At 43.1% G+C, this 24650-nt stretch overlaps 2 protein-coding genes across 2 annotated transcripts; one reads left to right on the forward strand and one right to left on the reverse strand.

Annotated features, from left to right (window-relative positions):
- Positions 1-3734: 3734 nt before the first annotated feature.
- On the reverse strand, positions 3735-5204 carry LOC111969009 (kinesin-like protein KIF15-B). The gene is made up of 5 exons (XM_023994990.1): positions 4979-5204; positions 4688-4786; positions 4405-4584; positions 4102-4262; positions 3735-3747 (listed from the first exon to the last, which is right to left on the reverse strand). The coding sequence occupies exons 2-5, from the start codon at positions 4757-4759 to the stop codon at positions 3735-3737; spliced, it is 426 nt and encodes a 141-aa protein (XP_023850758.1). The 5' UTR covers positions 4760-4786; positions 4979-5204.
- An 8366-nt stretch (positions 5205-13570) lies between these two features.
- On the forward strand, positions 13571-22613 carry tacc3 (transforming, acidic coiled-coil containing protein 3). The gene is made up of 17 exons (XM_023994449.2): positions 13571-13660; positions 16222-16399; positions 16714-16844; positions 16963-17009; positions 17122-18286; positions 18436-18502; positions 18613-18814; positions 18906-18964; positions 20408-20538; positions 20765-20849; positions 20940-21098; positions 21172-21239; positions 21335-21378; positions 21467-21624; positions 21971-22077; positions 22192-22312; positions 22435-22613. The coding sequence occupies exons 2-17, from the start codon at positions 16223-16225 to the stop codon at positions 22498-22500; spliced, it is 2787 nt and encodes a 928-aa protein (XP_023850217.1). The 5' UTR covers positions 13571-13660; position 16222; the 3' UTR covers positions 22501-22613.
- The last annotated feature ends 2037 nt before the right edge of the window (positions 22614-24650 follow it).

Here is a 24650-nt window from a genome sequence, read left to right on the forward strand (position 1 = left end):
TGGGTTGGAGAGGCAGAGGAGAGACACCCACACAACACACACACACACACACACCACACACACACACACACACACACACACACACACAACACACACACCACACACACACCACACACACACACACACCACACACACAAGAGGTTCCAGACTCAAGGTGATGCAGGAGTACTGTCCGCTGACTGAACATTCAGCACACAACAACACCTTTAGAAGCTAATTCCACCGTGAATCTGTTATTGTGACACTCATTTGTTATATTGTTATCATTCTCTGATATCAACCCCTCTTTCTCTCTTTCAGAGGCAAGAGCAGCATCAACCGCTCCCTCGTGATCATGAACTGGTGGATGATCCAAATGGAAGACCGCATATCTGCTACAGGACTCAAAATCCCCTTCTTGCTTTGGGTAAATTGATTCTAAAAAAGCTCTTGCTTTCTTGTGTTCCTGTTGTGGCTAAATAACAACCATTTCTAGGACTCTCTGAGTAATGCTAAACTAATTAAGCCAATGTGCACCAAGTGCTTTGTGGAAACTGTATCACCTTTCAAATCGCCCAGAGAGCCAAGTTGATCAAAAACTGGCTCTCTGCCAAGTAGTATCAAAGTTGGATTTTTCGCTATTATTCAATATGCTACTAAACCTTTTCTCCTTACAGGAGGAAGACTCTAGTCAGTTGCACAACTGAATGAATTCAACTGAAATGTGTCTCCGCATTAACCCAACCCCTTGATCATAGAGTGCTGGGCTGCCTTAATCTACGTAATTGCACTCGGAGCATCATTGTTTAGGTTACTGCTGCTCAAGGGCAGAAAGACAGATTTCTCCATCTTGCCACTCTGGATCACCACGCCTTTCGTTACTGTCCCATGTTTTTAACCGCCTAGCTACTCCACATAACTGTGTTTGCTGATTGTAAATAATATTGTATTGTGTAGTTTAGTGTAGCATCTCCTCATGTATTCCTTGTGCTTATCAGCCCTGATCAACGAAGATCATGCATGGGAACGTGAGAGCTACAGCTGAGGTTGAAAAAGTGAAGGAGCAGCTAGCTCTGCTCTCTCTACCCAGACACAATTGTACTTACACCATATAGTTTGCAGACTCATCTCACCCCCTCACATTTCTCTCTCACTCTCCTTATGCGGAGTGGAGCAGCCCTGGGCAGCACTCCCTGCAGGATGCTTTGACAGATCCAGGCCGAGGCCAAGTTTTGAGGCAGACCATCCAGGCAGCAGCTAGAGACAATCAGCAGACATCATAGTCGCAGGCCCAAATCACTGTCAGTCAGCTCCTTTTTAAACAACAAGCGCTTCTCTGTTAAACATTCAAGCTACCTGTCTCATTTGTATGAAATTACAGTTTAACCCTATGGAGGTGGAGTGTGATTAGTTTTTATTGATGATATGTTGGTTGAATTGTAGGAATTGACAAAAGTTTCAGTCTGAAAGAAACACAAACCAATTGACCGCCCAGTTGAGAGAGCTAGAGAGCACTTTAGAGTGATGTGGTATAAAAGGCGTATTTTCTATTTGTGCATGAGAGACCTTTTTGAAGTGTATTTTAAATTTTTGTTGACATGTTTGATTTTGTTCTCCCACAGAAGGTTTGTTTCAGAATTATGGAGCAGAATGTAGTCTAAAGAACAAGTTCTGAATGGACTACACAAAACAAAAAAAGACCTGTCATTCATTCATTGTTATTGTGTACATGGTGGTTAATGTAGTGTTTTATTTATATTTCTTAGAAATTGTTATCAAGTATGTTTTTATTTTTGTCAAATACAGTTAAACTATTGACATAATTGGATCTTAATCTCCAATCAACTTAATTTGGCCCGTCTTCGTTGTGTATGTTTACTTGAAAGACTTCAATATGGAAGCCTTGAACCAAATTGACAAACTGGCCAATGGACCATATCCAGCCTTGAGAAAAAGTTTGAACAAGAAAAGTAAAGTCTGCTCATTAAATTACTGCCATTAATACTTATTATTTGGGGATATAAATTCAGTTTGCATGTATTTGATACATCTAATCTCAGAAGTCTGCTTGTTTTGTGTTGTTTTGTCCTGGAGCTGATAACCAGGCCATGGACCTCTGAGTAAGCTGGGCCTGGTAGGATAGGGCCTTGCCATGCTGATCTGCAGGTGTAAGGACTTACGGTACTGATCAAGTCAATTTGTGTACTCTTAATTCATTATCATTTTAACTTGTAACTAAATTTTTTACTGTAGTTCCAATGTTTTACCAATTTTTACCTGGTTTGTTGTAATAGGATATGTACCAATGATCCTTGCAAGAGATGAGGAGCTAAGGAAACACAACTCCAGGAATGCAAGCAGAGCCTCCAGGACAGAGAGAAGCAGCAGAAAGGAAGGTAGCTTTAATCAGAGAGGGTTAAGACTTGGAGTATATTTTAAAGCATAACAACTACGGCATCTTTTGAGTCTTTGATGCGAGTTGCCCAGTGACGTGAGCTCCTACAGACGGGCTAAAAGTATTTTTATGCTCGCCTTCGAGCCAAGCAGCACTGAAAGCATGCATGGAGCACCAGCTGTTCCGGACGACGGTGTGACCCATGCTCTCCTTAGCCGATGGTGAGCAAGAACCTTAAAAAGGTCAACAATTTTCACAAGGCGCGGGCCAGATGGATTTAACCATGGGAGGATGTGTACTCGGAGCATGCGCAGGACCAACTGGCAAGTGTTTCACTGATATTTTAACCTCAACCAAGTCATTAGTACTGGTTCTCTGCTACTGATGGCAGCGGTAACCGGAGCGCAAGTATAGGTCCAAAGAGGCTCCTAACTCTTTCTACCCAAGCCTAAGACTGCTGAACAATTAATCAATGGCCACCCAGACTTTTTTGCATGCTGGATTCCAAATTATGACAAGTCTTGGATGGATGTTTTGTCTCAAGGTGGTTGGTGTTACAGAGGAGTTGGTCTAGGTGCACTGAGGAGGTGGAGCGACTCCACCAAGGTGTTAGATTGAGCAGCAGGTTTCTCCAAGTTCCAAGATGCAGACTGCCCAGAGGAGGCTAACCATCTCCAGGGGAAGGTACGGCATTTTTTTCTATGCCATACAGAGCCACTGAAAAACAACATCAAAGGGCTACAGTATGCATGGAAAATGTAAGATTTTAGAGCAAACCAAAATAAGATTGTACAATTATCTCTACTTATGGTGATTTCCTATGCTTTTCACCAGTTCAAACATTCAGTAAGAGGGCGGTTTGAGAGGACTGTCAGAGTGAGAGTGCAATCATGTTCCACACAGTCATCCGTCATCCCCAAGTGCTCCACAGGTAATGGATGCTTGTGTCTGATGGTTTTCTCTGTTTATTTATAGGGAACTCTGTCTGATCAAGAGAGGGTTTTAAATCACTTATCTGGTTGATTTATCTGTCGGACACTCACACGCTGAAAGCTTCACCCTGACCTTGAGTCCTGGTGGTTGGAGAGCCGGAGAAGGAGCTGGAGGGCTGAGCTGCTCATGATGATATGGTAGGTGCCCCCACTGAGTTAACTATGAATAGGACGCCAAGAAGAAGAGATCCAGAAGCTCAAGGTGGTGGTTTGTTTACTGCTTGTCCTGATGAAGCTAAACAGGTATCCTCTTGAAACACTTAATTAACACTTGATATAACACATATGGTGTTTACTAGTCTGTGGATGTTTCTCACAGGGTCAGCTGAATGAAAGAAGGAAATGGTGCGAATGAATTCAAGCTGTTCTTAGACGAAGTTTCTACGCAAGCGAACAACTGGCTCAGAATGGGAACACAAATGGGTTTAGTCCATTCAAATCAAATTTTTACGCGATGGATTTTTGCAAACCCAATGTTACAAGGATGTTTTGATTTTGTGAAGTGTCTGAAACTGTATATATTTTAATTGACAGGGAATGTTTTTAAATGAGGCCATCATCAGAAATGTCTTTGAGAGAGCTGCAAGGAGGAGGAGTTGCAATGGTTGTTGTATCGATCACTCAACTCCCCTGTTTCACTGAAAATGTAGTTTTTAGTAATTTTGGAAAATACATTGTTTTCTAATAGGTGTTTTCATTTTCTTAATTTCTTCATTTTGTAGAGAATAGTCATACAGCCCAGCCAGGTCCACCAAGTTCAGCTGGGATGTGCGGATGTTCACCACCTCCACCTCCTTGGACTGCAAAGTCATGGTGAAGCCTACATAGGACTGCGATGACTTCCTGTTCATGGAGATAGAAGCCACACACCTATTACACCAGTCCATTGACAGCACCTGAGAGGGAAGCAGGAGAAACAAATTCAACGCCAACAGTTCAACGTCAGTCAAATCAATCCTACACAAGAAATTAAGCGAGTATAATTTATGCTATGACAAAAGCAAGTCATTGGATCAATCACATGAAATGATTTAGTACCTGGTTAGCTTCAGCAGCTGAAGTGACAACATTTTCTACAGCCCCTTCCACAAACACCCGCTTCTTGATGTTCTCTCTGAGGAACAGGCTGGCTGAAGCGCTGTCCAGCACGTCATAAACCTGCTCGTTGTAGATCTCAATGAAGGAGCAATTGCACAGGAAGCTCTTGGCATTTCCAGACTGTCAGGAAAAACAAGGTTAATTAAATCATCAATCTGAGAGAACCGATAAAACAAAATCACTGGCACTTTTCATATTTCAATGTCAGTTACTTTCTGCTCACCCTTTCTACCTCCTTGCTGATGAGGAACAACAGGTACTCAAAACATAGAGGGATAACCCCCCAGTTGGTCATCAGTGAAATTGTCGAAATCAGACAGACCTCAGGAAAGAACGCACGCAACCTTTAGTACTGAGTCACTTCAAAGAAATGAAGGTGTCTTAAAAAAAAACAGTTTGCCCACTGTGAAAAAAATCTATTTACAGCACTGTAAAAAAAAATCTGTGAGATATTACAGCACTTAATAAAACATAAATGAGCATGAAACTCTAAAACAATAAGAACATCACTCACTAGGCAAAAATGGTGCCATTGTATCCATTCATAGATGACACGACAATGTTCTTGGCCACACTGGAGAATACAGAATCTTGTTGCACACAGAGAGAGACGGAATAAATGAATCAATTAGAATTTAGCTTGGTTTGACTTAAACCTCTATCCACTGATGTGTGAATTACTCCAGGTTACAGCAACTGTAACAGTCTGTCCACCAACACAGACCTGAGTGACGTCCATGTCAGCAACACGGTCATAGGTGAATGTCTGCGCACCGGCTTGATGTGCAGGCAGATGGTGTTCGGAGAGGTGACAGAGACCTTGGTATCCATCAGTGGTTAGGCTGGTCCCATGGATCAGAGGTCTCACCCGCACAAACACTTTAATCGAGTCAGTGTCACCACTACATTACAGAACACAAACATTAAAGGGTTAATACAATTTACTATCAGCCTGGGTACCAGTTTCTACTTTCTTGCCAACTTCTTCTAGAATTGTCATGACAAACATGAGCCACTGGCAGTATAAGTTTCCAAATGAGGCAGGGCAACTCGTGTCAGTATGTGTAGAGTGTGTCAAGTTATTATTAAATTGGAGACAATGGCCAGCTCTTGTGAGAAATTAGCAATAACATTAAGCCACATTACCTGTTGGTTACTTGGTCATGCTGCATTGAGCAACTGCCAGATTTTGAATCTGATAACAGAGACGTATACAGCAAACTTCAAAAGTACTGGGACAGTGACACTTGTTGTTTTGGCTTTGTACTCCAGCACCTTGGATTTGAAATGATACAATGACTGAGGTTAAAGTGCAGTGGATGCTTCCATGATTACAGATAATCCTTAATGAATTGTGAATAATGATGAGTGAGAACTTTACAGGCATAAATATCATACCATCCCAAAAATGCTAACCTCCCGTCATTGAAATAGCATCTATACTAGTAACTTACTCACTAATCATTATTCACGATTAATTCAAGACTATCCGTAATCATGGTAGCATCCACATTAATGTAGAAGTGTTTAGAAACATATCCTATTCTTATTTACAATAAAAGTGACTCAAATGACAATACATTATTTACCAATAATTTCTAAAGGGCACAAAATAATCTGTAACAACCAAAACAAACAGCAAATGCATTCAACAAGTTTGTAGCATCTCAAGCCTGATGTAATCATTGAGTGCTTGGAATATGGGACCAAATACTAAACTTTTGACTACTTTAATACACACGGCCACATCTGCAGTCCTCATGCCTCCTTGCAGCATGCCAAAGGCACGTTTACGCAGATGAGCAGGGACCCTGGGCATCTATCTTTTGGTGTTTTTCAGAGTCAGTAGAAAAGCCTCTTTAGTGTCATAAATTTTCAGAACTGTGATCTTAATTGCCTACAATCTGTAAGCTGTTAGTGTCTTAACGACCGTTCCACAGGTGCATGTTCATTAATTGTTTATGTTTCATTGAACAAGTATAGGAAACTGTGTTTAAACCCTTTACAATGAAGATCTGTGAAGTTATTTGGATTTTTACGAATAATCTTTGAAAGACAGGGTCCTGAAAAAGGGCTGTTTCTTTTTTTGCTGAGTTTAGTATGAGGGAGAAGGGGATACAGGAAATTAGTTTAAAGAGTATATTGAGTAGAATGTCATTCGATATAGTCTCAAATGTGTTATCTTTTTTAAGAGCAACTCGGCTGGCAGGTAGAATTTAGTTTCTCCCTATCTCTGGCACACCCTCCAGTACAGTACACCAGAATGTTGGATGCCAACCGCCGACAAACCCCACCCAAGAAGAAGAAGCCGGCTAGTCGTTCAGTCTTTTATGCATATATACAAAAATGTAAATTTAAAAAAGGTAAGAAACGAAGTGCAGCTCTTTTGCAGCCTTTCCAGCTTCAGTTTGAAGTGGTTGTGTTATCTGTGTTGTTGGCTAACTCCTATGAACAAGTGTCCTAACCAGGGCACATTTTCAATACCAGGTGAAATCGTGCCTCATTACCTCATTGTTATGGATGTATAGAAAATAAATATCACTGAAAACATTCAGAACGAACGACTGGGTTGTGTCCATAGATACAGAACAAAAAGACTGAACAGACTTGACTGGGTTGCGTCTCTGGCAACCGAACTGATAGAACGAACGACGAGCCGACTTGGGTAGCAACCCTAGATTTGTGTCGGGACTATATCTTGTGGAAGGATGAAATAGAATTAATAAATTCAACTAAAATAACGTTAATGGAAATATGTCCATCATTATTTGAATATGTTGGTAACACATTGTATAATGCCCTCAAAGCCGGTGTTGCCTAAAAATATCCTAATATTCAGCCAAACCAATAGCTAGCTTACTGTTAGTTTAAACAAAAGTTAACTTGAAAATTTGAACGTTAAGGTGACCTAACCTTTCCATTCTTATTCATGTTGCAACCTAATGTCAAAACATTAGTGTAGCTATCATCTACATAAATCCATCTTTGACTTTGGCGGGTTCGACCATCATCTTCTGTGGGTTTTATGGAGGACTACAACCCCAAAAGGTGTAACGTTATTGTCGCCACCAACTGGAAAGGTTGAAACACCCAAAATAAACTAATAAAAATACAAAGATAATAGTGAAACTAACTTAGTCCACCCTAATAAAAATAGTATATTGCCAAAACAAACAAAACTCCCACTTCTTCCTTTAATTTTCCATATCTCCCTTCTCAGGCTCTAGGACCTGACGGGATGAGGTCAAAATCCTTCCAGGATACCCGGGCCAGGTCAATTAAAAAGGCCTGCTCGCGGCGGTGTTTTAGGGAGCGTTTGACAGTGATGAGGGGTGGTCGTTTGACCGGAACCAGAGCGGATGCAGGCAATGAGGCAGGGATCGCTGAGATCCTGATTGAAAACAGCAGAGGTGTATTTGGAGGGCAAGTTGGTCAGGATAATATCTATGAGGGTGCCCATGTTTACGGATTTATGGGTGTGACTGGTGGGTTCCTTGATAATTTCTGTGAGATTGAGGGCATATAGTTTAGATTGTAGGACTGCTGGGGTGTTAAGCATATACCAGTTTAGGTCACCTAACAGACCGAACTCTGAAGATAGATGGGGGGCAATCAATTCACATATGGTATCCAGGGCACAGCTGGGAGCTGAGGGGGGTCTATATCAGGCGGCAACAGTGAGAGACTTATTTCTGGAGAGATTATTTTTTTAAATTAGAAGCTCAAACTGTTTGGGCATAGACCTGGAAAGTATGACAGAACTTTTCAGGTTAACTCCTCCCCCTTTGGCAGTTCTATCTTGACGGAAAATGTTGTAGTTGGGGATGGAAATCTCAGAATTGATAGCTTCGGGACAAGGGCGTTAGCCACTATAGCCACTCGGTAGCAGATAGCTAGCTGCGATGATCCAGTGCAAAGGTCCAGAGCTTACGGCAGGAATCCGGAGATGTAGTGGCTTCTAGTCGTGTTAGTGAAGAGTCCGGGAGGCATCAGCTGTGTAGCCGAGTGATCATAGGGTCCACTGAGCAGGCCGGGACATGGGCCTGGCTCAAGGCTAGCTTCGGGGCGGGGCCACTCGGTGGCAGCTAGCTAGCTACGAAGATCAGGAGTAGTGTTCCAGGGCTTATGGCAGGAATCCGGTGTTGTAGTGGAGAAAAACAGTCCAATATGCCCATCTGTGACTAGCATCACTACTCTGGACGGTTCTGACTTAGAATATGTGAACAACTACAAGTATCTAGGTGTCTGGCTAGACTGTAAACTCTCCTTCCAGACTCATATTAAACATCTGTCACGTTCTGACCTTAGTTCCTTTTTTATGTCTTTATTTTAGTTTGGTCAGAGCGTGAGTTGGGGTGGGCATTCTATGTTGTTTTTCTATGTTTTGTTCTGTTGTTCTATTTCTATATGTTTGGCCTAGTATGGTTCTCAATCAGAGGCAGATGTCAGTCGTTGTCTCTGATTGGGAGCCATATTTAGGTAGCCTGTTTTCCTTTGTGTTTTGTGGTTGGTTGTTTCCTGTGTCTGTGTTTGCACCATATGGGACTGTTTCGATTTTCGTATGTTCATTCACTTTGTTATTTTGTATTTTTGTAGTGTTCAGTTTTATATATTAAAATGGACACTTACCACGCTGCACATTGGTCCGATATCTCTTACTCCTCGTCAGAAGAAGAGGAAAGTCGTTACAGAACCACCCACCAAAAAAGGACCAAGAAGCATGGTATCGGGCAGCAGCAGAAATCTCTGGACTCATGGACATGGGAGGAGATTCTGGACAGAGAAGGACCCTAGGCACAGGCTGGGGAATATCGCCGTCCCAAGGCAGAGCTGGAGGCAGCGAAAGCTGAGCGGCGGTGGTATGAGGAGGCAGCACGGCAGCGCGGCACACGGGGAGTGTGGCTAAGTCAGGTAGGAGACCTGAGCCAACTCCCCGTGCTTACCGTGGAGAGAGAGTGACAGGGCAGGCACCGTGTTATGCGGTGAAGCGCACGGTGTCCCCTGTGTGCATACGTAGCCCGGTGCGCTACATTGCAGCTCCTCGAATCGGCCGGGCTAGAGTGGGCATCGAGCCAGGAGTAATGAAGCCGGCTCAGCGCATCTGGTCTCCAGTGCGTCTCCTCGGTCCGTGTTATATGGCACCAGCCCTATGCACTGTGTCTCCCGTGGGTCTGCACAGCCCAGTGCGTCCTGTGCCTGCGCCCCGCAAGTGCCGGGCCTATCAACATCCAGCCAGGACGGGTTGTTCAGGCCCTTAGTTCGAGACCTCCAGTGCGCCTCCCACGGACCGGTCTATCCTGTGCCTCCTACAAGGACCAGGCCTCCACTAGATCTCTCCAGCCTGGTGAGTACTGTGCCTGTTCTAAGAACCAAGTCCTCTGTGTGTTTCCTCCAGTCCGGATGCTCCAGAGCCTCCCTCCAGTCCGGACCCTCCAGAGTCGCCCGTCTGTCCTGAGCCGCCTGAGTCACCCGTCTGTCCTGAGTCACCCGTCTGTCCTGAGTCGCCCGTCTGTCCTGAGGTCGACCGTCTGTCCTGAGTCGCCCGTCTGTCCTGAGCCGCCCGTCTGGTTCCTGAGCCGCCTGAGTCGCCCGTCTGTCCTGAGCCGCCTGAGCCGCCCGTCTGTCCTGAGCCGCCTGAGCCGCCCGTCTGTCCTGAGGCCGGCCTGAGCCGCCGTCAGTCTGAAGCCGCCCGTGCAGTCCTGAGCCGCCCGTCAGTCCTGTCCTGAGCCGCCCGTCAGTCAGGAGCCGCCTGAGCCGCCCGTCAGTCAGGAGCCGCCTGAGCCGCCCGTCAGTCAGGAGCCGCCTGAGCCGCACTCCAGTCCGGATCCGCCGGAGTCTCCCTCCTGTCCGGAGCCGCCGAGTCGCCCTCCTGTCCGGAGCCGCCGGAGTCTCCTCCTGTCCGGAGCCGCCGGAGTCGCCCTCCTGCTCCGGAGCCGCCGGAGTCGCCCTGCCTGTCCGGAGCTGCCCCTCAGTCCAGTTGGTACCTTTACTAGGGTCTCAAATCCAGGGTCGGTTGACGAGGTTCGCCGCTCCTAGGTATCACAGAAGTGGCCGAGACTATGTGGAGTGGGGTCCCGCTCCAGAGCCGCCACCGCGGTAAATGCCCACCCAGACCCTCCCCTATAGGTTCAGGTTTTGCGGCCGTAGTCCGCACCTTTGGGGGGGGGGGGTACTTGTCCACGTTCTGACCTTAGTTCCTTTTTTATGTCTTTTTTTTTGTTTGGTCAGAGCGTGATTGTGGTGGAATTCTATGTTGTTTTTCTATGTTTTGTTCTGTTGTTCTATTTCTATGTGTTTGGCCTAGTATGGTTCTCAATCAGAGGCAGGTGTCAGTCGTTGTCTCTGATTGGGAGCCATATTTAGGTAGCCTGTTTTCTTTAGTGTGTTTTGTGGGTGGTTGTTTCCTGTGTCTGTGTTTGCACCACACGGGACTGTTTCGATTTTCGTTTGTTCATTCATTTTGTTATTTTGTATTTTTGTAGTGTTCAGTTTTATATATTAAAATGGACACTTACCACGCTGCACATTAGTCCGATATCTCTTACTCCTCGTCAGAAGAAGAGGAAAGTCGTTACAACATCTCCAATCCAAAATGAAATCTAGAATCGGCTTCCTATTTTGCAACAAAGCCTCCTTCACTCATGCTGCCAAACATACCCTCATAAAAGTGACTATCCTACCGATCCTCGACGATGTCATTTACAAAATAGCCTCCAACAATCTACTGAGCAAACTGGATGCAGCCTATTACAGTGCCATCCATTTTGTCACCAAAGCCCCATATACTACCCACCACTGCGACCTGTATGCTCCCGTCGGCTGGCCCTTGCTACATATTCGTCGCCAGACCCACTGGCTCCAGGTCATCTATAAGTCTTTGCTAGGTAAAGCTCCACCTTATCTCAGCTCACTGGTCACCATAACAACACCCACCGGTAGCACACGCTCCAGCCGGTATATCTCGCTGGTCATCCCCAAAGCCAACACTACCTTTGGCTGCCTTTCCTTCCAGTTCTCTGCTGCCAATGACTGGAACGATTTGCAAAAAATGTCTAAAATAAATTTTGAATAAAAAAATGAAATAAAAATATTATAAACAAAAATCGCTGAAGTTGGAGACTTATATCTCCCTCACTAACTTTAAACATCAGCTATCTGAGCAGCTTACCGATCGCTGCAGCTGTACACAGCCCATCTGTAAATAGCCCACCCAATCTACCTACCTCATCCCCATATTGTTTTTATGTATTTTTTTAATCTTTTGCACACCAGTATTTCTACTTGCACATCATCATCTGCACATCTATCATTCCAGTGTTAATTTGCTAAATTGTAATTACTTCGCTACTATGGCCTATTTATTGCCTTACCTCCTCACACCATTTGCACACACTGTATATAGACTTTTTCTATTGTGTTATTGACTGTACGTTTGTTTACTCCATGTGTAACTCTGTTGTTGTTTGTGGCGCACTGCTTTGCTTCATCTTGGCCAGGTCGCAGTTGTAAATGAGAACTTGTTCTCAACTGGCCTACTTGGTTAAATAAAGGTGAAATAAAAAATATTAAAAAACAGCCTACCGCGGCCAAATCCTAACCCGGACGATTGTGCGCCACCCTATGGGACTCCCAATCACGGCCGTTTGTGATACAAGCTGGAATCGAACCAGGATCTGTAGTGACGCCTCTAGCACCAAGATGCAGTGCCTTAGACCGCTGCGCCATGTAACTCCTTCGCTGAGAAATCTTTCAGCCCCAGGAACTGTTTCGCCGCATCCACTTTGATTTCTATCTTCCTGGACCGTCTCCCCACCTTGACATTGCCATTAATTACCATAGTTTTAAAGGCCACAAAGTCCACCTTCTTAACCTTTAAAATGTCAGGATCCTGCTGGTGAAAGGCAACCCCTGCAGCCTGCAGTGTAGGCCTATCCACCACAATGGACTCTTCTGGTGCACCATTCAAACTCTCAACCCTTTTCACAGCTGCTGCATATGAAATGCTCTGTACAACCCTGACTTTGACCACCTCATTCTCTTTCACCCATGTGGGGCATTCGAAAGACGTGGCTTCATGGTACCCACCGCAATTTCTCTGAAGCAGGTTTTCATTAAGGATCTCTCTGTACTTTGCTCCGTTCATTTTTCCGCTGATGCTGCAGCATGATGCTGCCACCACCATGCTTCACCACAGGGATGGTGCCAGGTTTCCTCCAGACGTGACACTTGGCATTTAGGCCAAAGAGTTCAATCTTGGTTTCATCATACCAGAGAATTTTGTTTCTCATGGTCTGAGTGTCCTTTAGGTGCCTTTTGCCAAACTCCAAGTGGACTGTCATGTGCCTTTTACTGAGGAGTTGCTTCTGTCTGGCCACTCTACCATAAAGGCCTGATTTGCTCTGACATGCACCGTCAACTGTGGGACCTTATATAGACAGGTGTGTGCCTTTCCAAATCATGTCCAATTAATTGAATTTACCACAGGTGGACTTCAATCAAGTTGTAGAAACATCTCAAGGATGATCAATGGAAACAGGATGCACCCAAGCTCCATTTCGAGTCTCAGCAAAGGGTCTGAATACTGTATACTGTAAATCAGGTATTTATGTTTAATTTATTCATTTTGAAATTTGCTAAAATTTCTAAGACCCTGTTTTTGCTTTGTCATTATGGGGTATTGTGTGTAGATTGAGGAGGATACCTTTTTTTTTTTTTAAGAATAAGGCTGTAATGTAACAAAATGTGGAAAAGGGAAGGGGTCTGAATACTTTCCGAATGCACTCTCATTAAATTTTCTCCCTCTCCTAGAGCAGAGGCTGCAAAGTATATCCATTTTCATAACTGAACAGACAGTGTAAAGACTCTTGCCTCCGTCGTGTTGTAAAATGTACACTCTCTTATCATAAAAATTGGCACCAAACGCGAGCCTAGAAATAGTGTTTTAAATCGTCTTTGTCTCGACTTTGGCGCAAGTTCGCTGGTCGGTTCAAAGTCACGCAACGCTATTGGCTAATTCGTATGAAGCTCCGCCCCATGTTTTGTGTTTTCTGTCTATTTAATTGGTCCAAATCGAGGCGTTTAAATTCGAAATTTACTGACCACTTGCGTTGCAAGAACGATTTCGAAAAGTAAACTGTGGGTTGAGTTATTTGAGTCAAGAGAAGTTATTTTATGCTTATCCGACTCCTTGATTGAGGTATGTAGCTATTTGGCTGCTTTTTAATTGTTCATCTGACTTGGTCTATCGCGCAAAATGTCTTCCTTCATTTGACGCATCTCTTGTAGCCGGACGCTAGCGATTTACTTAACGTTGGCTAGCTAACTAAATTACCTATGGTTAGTAACGTTAACCAGCTAACTGACTTTAGTTAACTCCTAGCGCATTCTTAGACTTTAACGTTAGCTTTGCCTTGGGTTCTCGAGAGCAAGTTCCCTCCAATGTCTACTGTTATCTATACAGTATAATACAAGCTGGTCATTTATGTTAGGGAAACTGCTTATTTAGGTAATTGTGTTAACGTCATATTGCTTAGTTATCTATGGTTGGTGTCAAAGTATCAACTGAAAAGGTCCGCTAGTTTTCTGTTAATTGGTATTGGCAAACGTGCGGAATTAATAGCTAACTAGCGTTACTAGGTAACGTCAACGTACCTGAAGTGAACAAGATTTTATTTTGAATTGTTCCTTGTTAACATACTACCTAACGTTAGCTGGTATGCGATTGCCGGTATTACTGCGCTGGCCACATTATTTCAGACATTATTTCACTTCAAGAACAAAACTCGTGGCAATACTCCAAACCTTTATGTACTAGTTAAATGTCAAGCCGGACCATCCATAAAATGCTGCAGTCACGGTAGTATAGTTTCATTGGCTATGCACCAAGGGAAATTAATTTAGCAAAACTCTGAATGATTCCAAACGGGCTTTGCAGATTTGGTGTGCTCTTTGGCAGGCCTGGCAGATGCATCCAGTGTAGGGAAAACTGACAAGCCATGGAACTGCAGGCCACATTATGGTGTGAGGACGTAGTGGGTAAATTGCTTATAGACATCGTCACCAACTCAACATTCTTGGCATGCTAACAAGTGTTGTGTACAATTCAGAATCTGGTAATCTAAATGTAGCCTTGGGTATCAATTGAAATGTCAGTAGACAAACTTGTTTGAATGACAACTCTGTGGCCTGATGAATAGTTATTTCTCCCCACTGGTAGCATATGACCCTTTCACCTTTTATTTCCAAATAAATTGCACATTTAGACTTCTACAGGTTGGTGACGTTTACATGTATCCATCGTCAACAAGGATCCAACTACACAAACTGAGTGTACAAAACTTTAGGAACACATGGTCTTTTCACGAGATTGACCAGGTGAAAGCTATTATCCCTTATTGATGTCACCTGTAAAATCAACTTCAATCAGTGTAGATGAAGAGGAGACAGGTTAAAGGCTTTTTAATCCTTGAGACATGGACTGCGGTCCAAACACTTAAAAGACACACCCTATCCCTTAAATTAAGTGGACACTTCTGATGACGTCTGACGAGTATACACTTGCAGGGCGAGGGAGGAAGGAATGATTTTTAAATGGACCACCCTTGGTTTAAAATTCGTCACTCATTCATCCCGCATTGATTGTCTATTCAGCCACCTGTAGTTTGTGGGTGCTTTATATGCGATACGTTCAATTATGAGTGCATGTCTACTTATATTAAATATATAATTATTAATATACACACTGTATGAAAGCTAGCAAATTAATTAGCTAACTAACATTAGCCTACCCTAGCTGGAACATCTGAAGGAAAATATTTTTCTACAATTTCCAAAAGATAACCCAAATGTTTTTTTTACTTTTTACAATACGTGTTTGTGCTGTCATGTGCATTAGTAGCACAATTTGTAACTTATTTGCATTCGTTTTTACTTACACTTGTATGTTGACTTCTCCATTGATTAAGTTTTCACAGACTTCTTAGCGGATGTACAATCGTCGCAAATTGAAATATGGGGAGTTTCAGGCCCCGGAGTGAACATAATTGTACACTCGCAAAGCTGACTAAAAACGAGGGCTATGGTGCTTGCGTTGCAAACTTCCCTTGCTTGGCGAATCATTTGGACCGCCCTCCAAGATGGTGACGGGGATTCCCCTAAGGGCATAAGGCGAGGTTAAGTGGACGAGGGTGTCTTAAGTGTTTGGACCGCAGCCCATGGATTGTGTGTGCCATTCAGAGGGTGAATGGGCAAGACAAAATATTAATGTGCCTTTGAACAGGCTATGGTAGTAGGTGCCAGGCACACAGTTTGAGTCAAGAACTGCAACGCTGCTGGCTTTTTCACGCTTAACAATTCCCATGTATCAAGAATGTTTCGCCACCCAAAGGACATCAGCCAACTTGAGACAACTGTGGGAAGCATTGGAGTCAACATGGGCCAGCATCCAGCACGCTTTTGACACCTTGTAGAGTCCATGCTTCAATGAATTGAGGCTGTTCTCTGCACAAAAGGGGTGCAACTCAATATTAGGAAGGTGTTCCTAATGTTTTGTACAATCGGTGTAGAGCTGATACACACCCCCTCAATGAGGTATCTAGAGATTAGATTGAATGTGCTTCGTCAATTAGATTGAATGGGCTTTGTCAATTAGTTTGTCTGTGACGTGCTTTGCTCAGTCTAATCAGTGTGCCCAGCTGTCTACTGGGTGTGGCCTACTTTTGCTTCAGCTCCCTCACTTCTGTGTGACCCTCTTTATAGGATGAGTTCTACTGCTGTGAACGATGAGAATCGTGGGATCTGCCCTGGAAGAAAGCACAGCAATTCAGAGATGAGTTGTGACATCTTTTCCTTGGATCAGCCGACTGGGAGGCCATCCATCCTTCGCCAGTCTCAGGCAGAGAACCTGTCCAACAAAACTATAGTAAAGGGAGGGAAGGTACGGTGTATATATGTTGTCAAGAAGCCTAGTCTTCTAGTAGTTTAAATGTTCCAGAATAATTCTCTGTAAAATAATCTTGTTATTGAGGATCTATGCTTGACTGTTCGAAGTCTAGCAAAAAGCATGAGCTGACGCACACCCAAAATTTGATGAGGTGCTTACTCAGAGTAAACTGTATAAAAATAAAGTTGTTCACTCGATGTGCACGGAAAACAATTTAACCAGGTTAGGTTTACCGATTTATATATTTCTTTATTTGTCTGTTTGAAAGAACATTTGTTTTCAGATAACCTTTTGGTTTCTGCGTTCAGGTTTGTTTTCAGACTCCAAGAAGAGACCCTCACACTAAGAGAATAGAATCACCAACAAAGTCCCTCAAGATGGCAAGCATAGATTACTGTACAAAAGCCCTAGAGTCTTTGCAGCTTACAACACCTGAAGAGTAAGCATGTAAATTTTTTTTTAAAGCTGTAGCTGTACATCACTTTGGCAGTGATTATTCATAATCTGGTATCAAGTTGAGAGATTCGAAACTAATCTATCCTCTTGTATTTTTACAGGGTGTTGCTGGAGAAAATCAATGTGCCTGTTGATGTGCCAAAATCAGGTAAATGCATTTTAATAAAGGTTCAAGATTCATTACGACACTGCTTTGTCACCATTATTTCAACCATAAAATGTTGACTTGATTTTTACTGATTTTACTGTGGACTTTTCAGATGTGTTATCCTATCCTGATGATGACATGCCAATTCAGAGTAAAGGAGGTTATCAGCTGGATTTTGATAACCTTGACGTCATCAATCCCTTCCAAGGGTCCGGTAAAATGGTCCTCTCTCCAGCAAGGCCCAGTGAACTAGTTGAAACCTCCAAGGCTATTGATCTGAGTGAACCTAATGTAGTTGAGGCAGTTTCTCATGAGAAGATGTTAGAGGATTTTGACAAGATTGAAACGGCACTGGATGAGACCCTCCCATTCATGCCATCACTGGAAAATTCTCTTGCTGACATCTCAGCTGATGTGCGTTCAACAGATAGCAGTGTGATCACTATGACGAAGGATCCAGCCATTGAGTTATCCAAAGCTGATGAGGACAAGACTGTACAGTCATCAGTTAAACTTAACCCAGATCAAGCTGTCGCCATCTCCTCTAGAGATGAGACTCCTCTGCCGCCCAAAGGGTCTTACAAATTCGATTTTGACGACCTTGATTTTGTCAACCCTTTCCAAACAGGAGCCTCCAAAATTCAGAATTCCCCCGTACTTGGAAGAAAGCTGCCATTCAATGACCCTCCAGAGGTGGAAGTTGAAGAGACTGCCCCTGCTGGTAAGGAAATGGGACCTGCAGCCATGGTTCGGGTGTCTCAGCCAGTTGTATTGGCACCTGTCCAGCCAGAGATGAGCGCTATTGCACCATTGTCTCTTGCTCCCAAGGAGACGAGCCAGCCCGCTGAAGACTCCATGCCTCAGCCGGGGGAAGCCGCTCCCAATGCCGGGCCAGTGAAACTTGAGTTCAGTTTGGATGATGGCGGGGAGATCAAAAGTAAGCCTCTTCCCAAGCGGTTTGTCAAGAGGCCTCCTGGTCTTAAGCCGACAGAGAAAAAGGCAGTACCTGAAGAAAAGAAACCTCTATCTAAGGAATCCCCAGTGATGCCAGTGGTCAGTAATGATTCTGATATTCCTGTTCCAAAAGGCGCGTACAATTTTGGCAAGTTTGATGACCCAGACTTCAATCCATTTGGTACAAATGCAAGAATGAGTGACTCTATAGTCTGTAAGGTGAAATCCAGTTTAGAGGCCAAGGGATCAAACTCAGTCAGGGTGGCTGCCTCCCCTGATAAAGTGACAGAGCCTGTTCAGAAAGACACCGCACCATGGCCACTGTAAGTTCATGTTCATTGCAACTTTAATATTCTTAAATTAATGTATTAAAGGTAGTCTTGATTTATATTTGAAGCATAATCAGTGCTGTATAAAGAGAAGCTTAATGTAGCTGCACCACTCCATTAACTGGTAGTGATTCTATTTTCAGTCTTCCTAGTGCTGGAGACAAAATCTCAAGGACTGAACCTGATCTTTCTGCCACAAGAGAAGGAATTGTAAGCTTTTTAAAAACTTGATCAGATTATATATTGGAAAAATATTTTGGCTAGCCAAAGCTGTATATTGATTTTTGTGTGCTTAGGTGACATTCTTTCTACAATTTTAGGACAACATTCCACAAGATCAGCAGCTTCAGATGGAATCTTGTGAAGTTCAGGATCCTTTGTCTGGCCAAGAGCAGGAACCTCCGACTGAACCTAACCAACCTTCACTGAGCACACTAGAACCCTTTGAACTCTGCCATTTTGAGCATAACCCACAAAATGGCATGTCAGAATTTAATGAGGAGTTTGTTCCTGGAACCACATGTAAGTCAAATAACTTGAGGAATTCGTGTTAGTTGCTGTAATGTCGACTTGACTAGCTTTTTGACTAACACTTGTCCCCCATTCTCTCCAGTCATGGCGAATGACTTTGATGGACAGATGGACTACCTGGAGCAGTTTGGTTCCAGCAATGTAAGTGATTATTTAAAAAATGTGTATATATATATATATATACACACTCAGCAAAAAAAAGAAACGTCCCATTTTCAGGACCCTCTCTTTCAAAGTTAATTCGTAAAAATCCAAATAACTTCACAGATCTTCATTGTAAAGGGTTTAAATGCCATTTCCCATGCTTGTTCATTGAACCATAAACAATTAATGAACATGCACCTGCAACATGCACACTAAAGATGCCTTTCTACTGACTCTGGGGAAAAACACCAAGATAGATGCCCAGGGTCCCTGCTCATCTGCGTGAAAGTGCCTTGGGCATGCTGCAAGAAAGAATGAGGACTGCAGATGTGGCCAGGGCAATAAATTGCAATGTTCGTATTGTGAGAAGCCTAAGAAAGCGCTACAGGGAGACAGGACGGACAGCTGATCGTCCTCGCAGTGGCAGACCACATGTAACACCTGCACAGGATACATCCAAACATCACACCTGCAGGACAGGTACAAGATGGCAACAACTGTGCCAAGGAGGAGGTGAATGGATTGAAGTCTCTCAACAACTGCCTGAGTTACAGCAGGAACGCACAATCCCTCCATCAGTGCTCAGACTGTCCGCAATAGGCTGAGAGAGGCTGGACTGAGGGCTTGTAGGCCTGTTGTAAGGCAGGTCCTCACCAGACATCACCAGGGGTTTTGTCTCACCAGGTGTGATGGCCGGAATTGCGTTTATTGTCGGAGTGAGCGTTACACTGAGGCCTGTACTCTGGAGCGGGATCAAGGAGGAGGTCCGTCATAGTCTGGGGCGGTGTGTCACAGTATCATCGGACTGAGCTTGTCATGACAGGCAATCTCAACGCTGTGCGTTACAGGGAAGACATCCTCCTCCCTCATGTGGTACCCTTCCTGCAGACTCATCCTGACATGACTCTCCAGCATGACAATGCCACAAGCCATACGGCTCGTTCTGTGCGTGATTTCCTGCAAGACAGGAATGTCAGTGTTCTGCCATGGCCAGCGACGAGCCCGGATCTCAATCCCATTGAGCACGTCTGGGACCTGTTGGCTCGGAGGGTGAGGGCTAGGGCCATTCCTCCCCAGAAATGTCTGGGAGATTGCAGGTGCCTTGGTGGGGTAACACCGCAAGAACTGACAAATCTGGTGCAGTCCATGAGGAGGAGATGTACTGTAGTACTTAATGCAGCTGGTATCCACCAGATACTGTTACTTTTGATTTTGACATCCCCCTTTGTTCAGGGACACTATCCCGTTTCTGTTAGTCACATGTCTGTGGAACTTGTTCAGTTTGTCTGTTGAATCTTGTTATTTTCATACATGTTAAATTTGCAGAAAATAAATGCAGTTGACAGTGAGGTCTTTTCTTTTTTTGCTGATTTTACATACTTTCTTACCTGGTTTATTTACATTTTGGGCTTCCTCTAATTACGTAGCCTTTATATTCAGTTCAAGGAGTCAGCACTGAGGAAACAATCTCTGTACCTCAAATTTGACCCCCTCATGAGAGAAAGCCCCAAGAAGTCTGGAGGCCCCACAGGACCCGACAACCTCCCTCAACCTGATGCCTTTGCTTCACGGTGTGTTACTGTTTTGGTCATAATCACATGGTTTTGTTTTACCCATCTAACTGGGTGGGGAAAATGACTTGCGTGTTAATCTTAAAATGTTGCAAATAAGTATTTAATTGGCCTAGAATTGAGAGCGTCCTTAATCTAGTTGTATCTAAAAATGAGTTTGCAATTCAAAGGTGAATATCAAGGTGTTTTCTCCAAATCTGAGAGGTTTCTGTCAATGTGGTTTTAGTGTGGATACCCAGAAGACTGGTGCCAAGGAGGAGGTGAATGGATTGAAGTCTCTCAACCCCAAACTTCTTGATGTCCCACCACCTGTAAGTTTCCTCAGTCCTCAAAGATCCTATAATATAGTAAAGCTAAGTAATGTGGGACAACTGTTGAATGGATGTCTTCTGTTCCTTTAGGTTCAGGTTGTTGGTCCTATGACGCCTCTCGTGCAAAATTCCCCTATGAATCTGGCCTCAACTTTCCCCCAACCAGCCAACACTGAGGATAACATCATAGAGGTGCTTAAATACAGTCAGCAAGATATGGATGCTGCCATTGCCAAGATCCAGAAAGAAGTACGTGTTTGTTTTCCTCATCCATTTCAATTCAGTCATGATCATTTTCATTTATAATGATTTCTTTTTATAGGTAAAGGAAAAGGAAGATCAATGGAAGGCAAAGTATGACAAGCTGTCTTGGGATAATCATGAAATGGGGTAAGCAATAAGTATTGACTCTTATTTGGTCACTTATTCTCATTTCAGACCTCTAACAACTAACTGTTGGTTTCTCTCCTTTTTTGTTTTTGCAGGAAAATCATGTCTGAATTTGAAGCCACAATTGCTCAGATATTGGGTATGTTGTAGTAAAGGCAATTTTGCACTGTTAATATCCTTTTAATGTAAAATGTACAACTTGTTGTGATTGTCATTGTTTCCTGCAGCTGATAAACAAAGGGAGGAGATGGCCCAGGCTGAGATCACTAAAGTCTTGCAGGAGAAGGAGCAGGTATCACAGGACCTGAACACCATGGAGAGGTCCTTCTCTGAGCTCTTCAAGAGACTGGACAAGTACAAAGAGGCCATCGAGGGTTACAAAAAGGTCGGCATTAAAAAGAATGTCATGACCTATGCATAGGGCCCTGTGTTTTGTGCAACCATTTGGCATGCCTAAATTTGAACATTTTTTATTTAAAGCTTTTTCATCAAACTGTCCTTATGGTCCAGCAGCTTTCTCAGGCAATTGTGTTCATTTTTTATGTAATTATCATTTCTGGAGAAGGCTTAAAGTACATGATAGAATTTTGCTGACACATTATTGCGCAAAACACCATGCTTTGGTGCAGGTAAGTAACATTGCTGTGAAGGATGATACTGAATTGATGTAGGTCCATGACTTTGCTTTGCCAACCTCATGACCTTCGGTTATGAATGTGTGTGCCACTAAGAATGAAGAGATGCTGAAGAAATGTGCTCAAGATTACCTGGCTAGGATCAAGAAGGAGGAGCAACGCTACCAGACCCTGAAAGTCCATGCAGAGCATAAAATTAGCCTGTAAGACATTCAAACGATACTTTTTTTTGTGCAAAATACAGCCGGTTACATAATTGCGTATTGTTGCCGGCCTTTGTATAGTATCACTTGGCTGACTACTACTTTTTTCCCCAGGGCGAATGGGGAGATTGCAGAGGTTCGCTCCAAACTGAAGTCAGAGGTCTCTGTACATCAGGCCCAGCTGCGCAGAGAGCAGCTAAAGTCCCAGTCACTGGAGAACAGCCTTGACCAGAAAGTAAGTCCATCTCAGTCTGAAGTCCATGAGGCTGCCTTTACCACTGTTTTTGGCATAATTTGTTCATGGAAGTTTGTGCTTATCAGATTTTTTTTCTTGCATTTTCTTCCTTGTCTCCTCAGGTAAAAGAGAATGAAGAACTCACCAGTCTTTGCGATGAGCTAATCGCTAAAGTCCAGAAGGGCTGAGTTCAACTGTGTTAATCTATGTCCTTGCCTTTATTGCTGTAGTTTAGATTTTTTACAAATCTAAATATGTGCTCTTCCTGATTAACGTGTGAATATCGCTTTGTAAATGTTTTGCTGCTCTTAATTGGAGATCGAGAAATGTAATAGTACTTCACTGCCTCATCTACTGATTCATATTTTGTCAATGTTCGTCTTGTTCATGTCTGTCTTTATTATTGTAATAATAAAACATTTTACTAATCAAGATCCGTTGTAGCTCCTTGCAAGTTTATTTGAAGTTCATTGTAGCCCTCAACTATTTTCAGCCACAAGGAGACGCTGTTTACCAGAAGTAATATTTTGTAGCGTAGTCTTTGCAAAGGTAATTTAGAGTTTTTGGTTTCATGCATTCATTGCATGTTCTGATGAGCATAGCAGTGACATTTGTACAAGTTATTCCAAACAGTAGCTTAAAGTGTACTTCATAGATTTTTCTAGTGATGTGCTGTTAAAACATTTCAATAGCTCCTCTTGTCTCCAGAACCAAAGCTCATCCCGTTCCACAATGCTTACAACAAAACAAGCTACCCTGATACAATGCTCCCCTTCTTCCCTGAGCAATCACAGGGTCCTGTCACATCACTCCCGGACCAGGACAATGCACTTCCTAAATGGTGAAAGGAAATCCTACCTAGATTGGAGTTGAATGAGGTGGTAGTGTGGGGCAGAGGGGAGGAGAAGGGCTAGATTCACTCTTAAATGGGAGCGATGCTAGTCAGTTGGTGTACTCTTGCAGGGGCCATCACTCTCCTGTGAGAGCACTTTCTATCTCTGCCTGTATCTATTCCAGCACCACTGGCCCTTTGCTGGCTGCCCTCTGAATCACCCTGTCTAGACTAGGCTCTTCCAGTCATGTCGGGAAGAAAGCTGACCTGCCTTTTGTAGGGGCCTCCTGATGGTCCTTACCTAGCAGGGCAGCTAACTGTCACTGAACCCATCCCTTCATTCCCAGTGGAAGCCTATGGTGTTTTAAGCCGGTGTGCTGACCGGAGGCTTTTACAAACATCCTTGCAATAATCATTTTCAGAGGTCATTCATAGTATAGATTGATTTTATAATTGATGCATCAACCAAGTTCCTGTAAATAATTGAGGCCATGAACCAAAGAGAATCTCTATTTGCCTGTCCTTTATCAAATCAACTTTTTTTTTAATGGGGTATATCATACAAGATTGTCAAACAACCAATTGTGTATAAGTACTTGCATAAACTATGATTATCCTGATTGGCATTGTCTTTATTACTTTGCAACTACAGAACCTTATTAAATGTACCTTTAAGAAAAAATCAAAATACATCTTAAATGCCTGACTTTTAAAAATAGATTGTCTCCATGACTACATCTAAAATGTGGTTGAATTAGACTGCAGACTATGTATTAAATGCAACACGGGATATTTGCAAGGATTCTACAAAACACAAAAAGCTAGTGGTGTTAACGTTTGGATTCTGGCAATGATATTAAGCGAGTCCAGTCAACATTGGAACAATATTCTATTTGCAGTCTTTGATATGGACATGATTCAAATATTAAATAAATGCTATCATATTGCCTTTGTGATTGAAAAACAGGATTATTGATGGCACATCAATAGTGGTCAGGGTTAAATGGATGTGCATTTGAACAATAAACATTTACAAAAATCAAAGGGGCTACCTGAGTATGAGCGTAATACCAGCCCTTTTGTATTGTATTCCATACCGCCTTCAACATCACCTAGCAGAGCTTAAGTACTGTACCTTGTACTCAACATGAGGTAAAGGTTGAAACTGACCCTAATCCTTGTTGGTTAGTTGATATGGGTAAACAAGTTAATGATGGATTATTTATGTATTTACTGATGGATATGCACTCTCAGTAAGTCTGAATAGCTGCCTTTAATGCATTGCAGAATCTTTTGGTGATTTAAGTGCACATCAGGGTTCAGTGGTTTTGATATGAAAAAAAGTAGCACCAAGGACCAGGCAGGTTTGCAGGTACAGTAAAAACCATACATTGTCATTGGAAAATGTTATTTTAGTTGAGAAATCACTAGGGCAGCCATTTATGCACTAACTGCTAAAACTGCTCATGTACCATCACCTTAATTTCACTGATGTACAGTACTGAA

This window comes from Salvelinus sp. IW2-2015, linkage group LG9, assembly GCF_002910315.2.
Source record: "Salvelinus sp. IW2-2015 linkage group LG9, ASM291031v2, whole genome shotgun sequence".
Lineage (NCBI taxonomy): Eukaryota > Metazoa > Chordata > Actinopteri > Salmoniformes > Salmonidae > Salvelinus > Salvelinus sp. IW2-2015.

Coding starts and splice junctions, on each gene's coding strand:
- tacc3 (XM_023994449.2), top strand. CDS start 16,223: ATGAGTTCTACTGCTGTGAACGATGAGAATCGTGGGATCTGCCCTGGA. Junction 20,539..20,764: donor CCTGATGCCTTTGCTTCACG/GTGTGTTACTGT, acceptor ATGTGGTTTTAG/TGTGGATACCCAGAAGACTG. Junction 21,625..21,970: donor CCATCGAGGGTTACAAAAAG/GTCGGCATTAAA, acceptor TGTGCCACTAAG/AATGAAGAGATGCTGAAGAA.
- LOC111969009 (XM_023994990.1), bottom strand. CDS start 4,759: ATGACCAACTGGGGGGTTATCCCTCTATGTTTTGAGTACCTGTTGTTC. Junction 4,585..4,687: donor TCAGCAAGGAGGTAGAAAGG/GTGAGCAGAAAG, acceptor TTTTCCTGACAG/TCTGGAAATGCCAAGAGCTT. Junction 4,263..4,404: donor CAGCTGCTGAAGCTAACCAG/GTACTAAATCAT, acceptor CTTCCCTCTCAG/GTGCTGTCAATGGACTGGTG.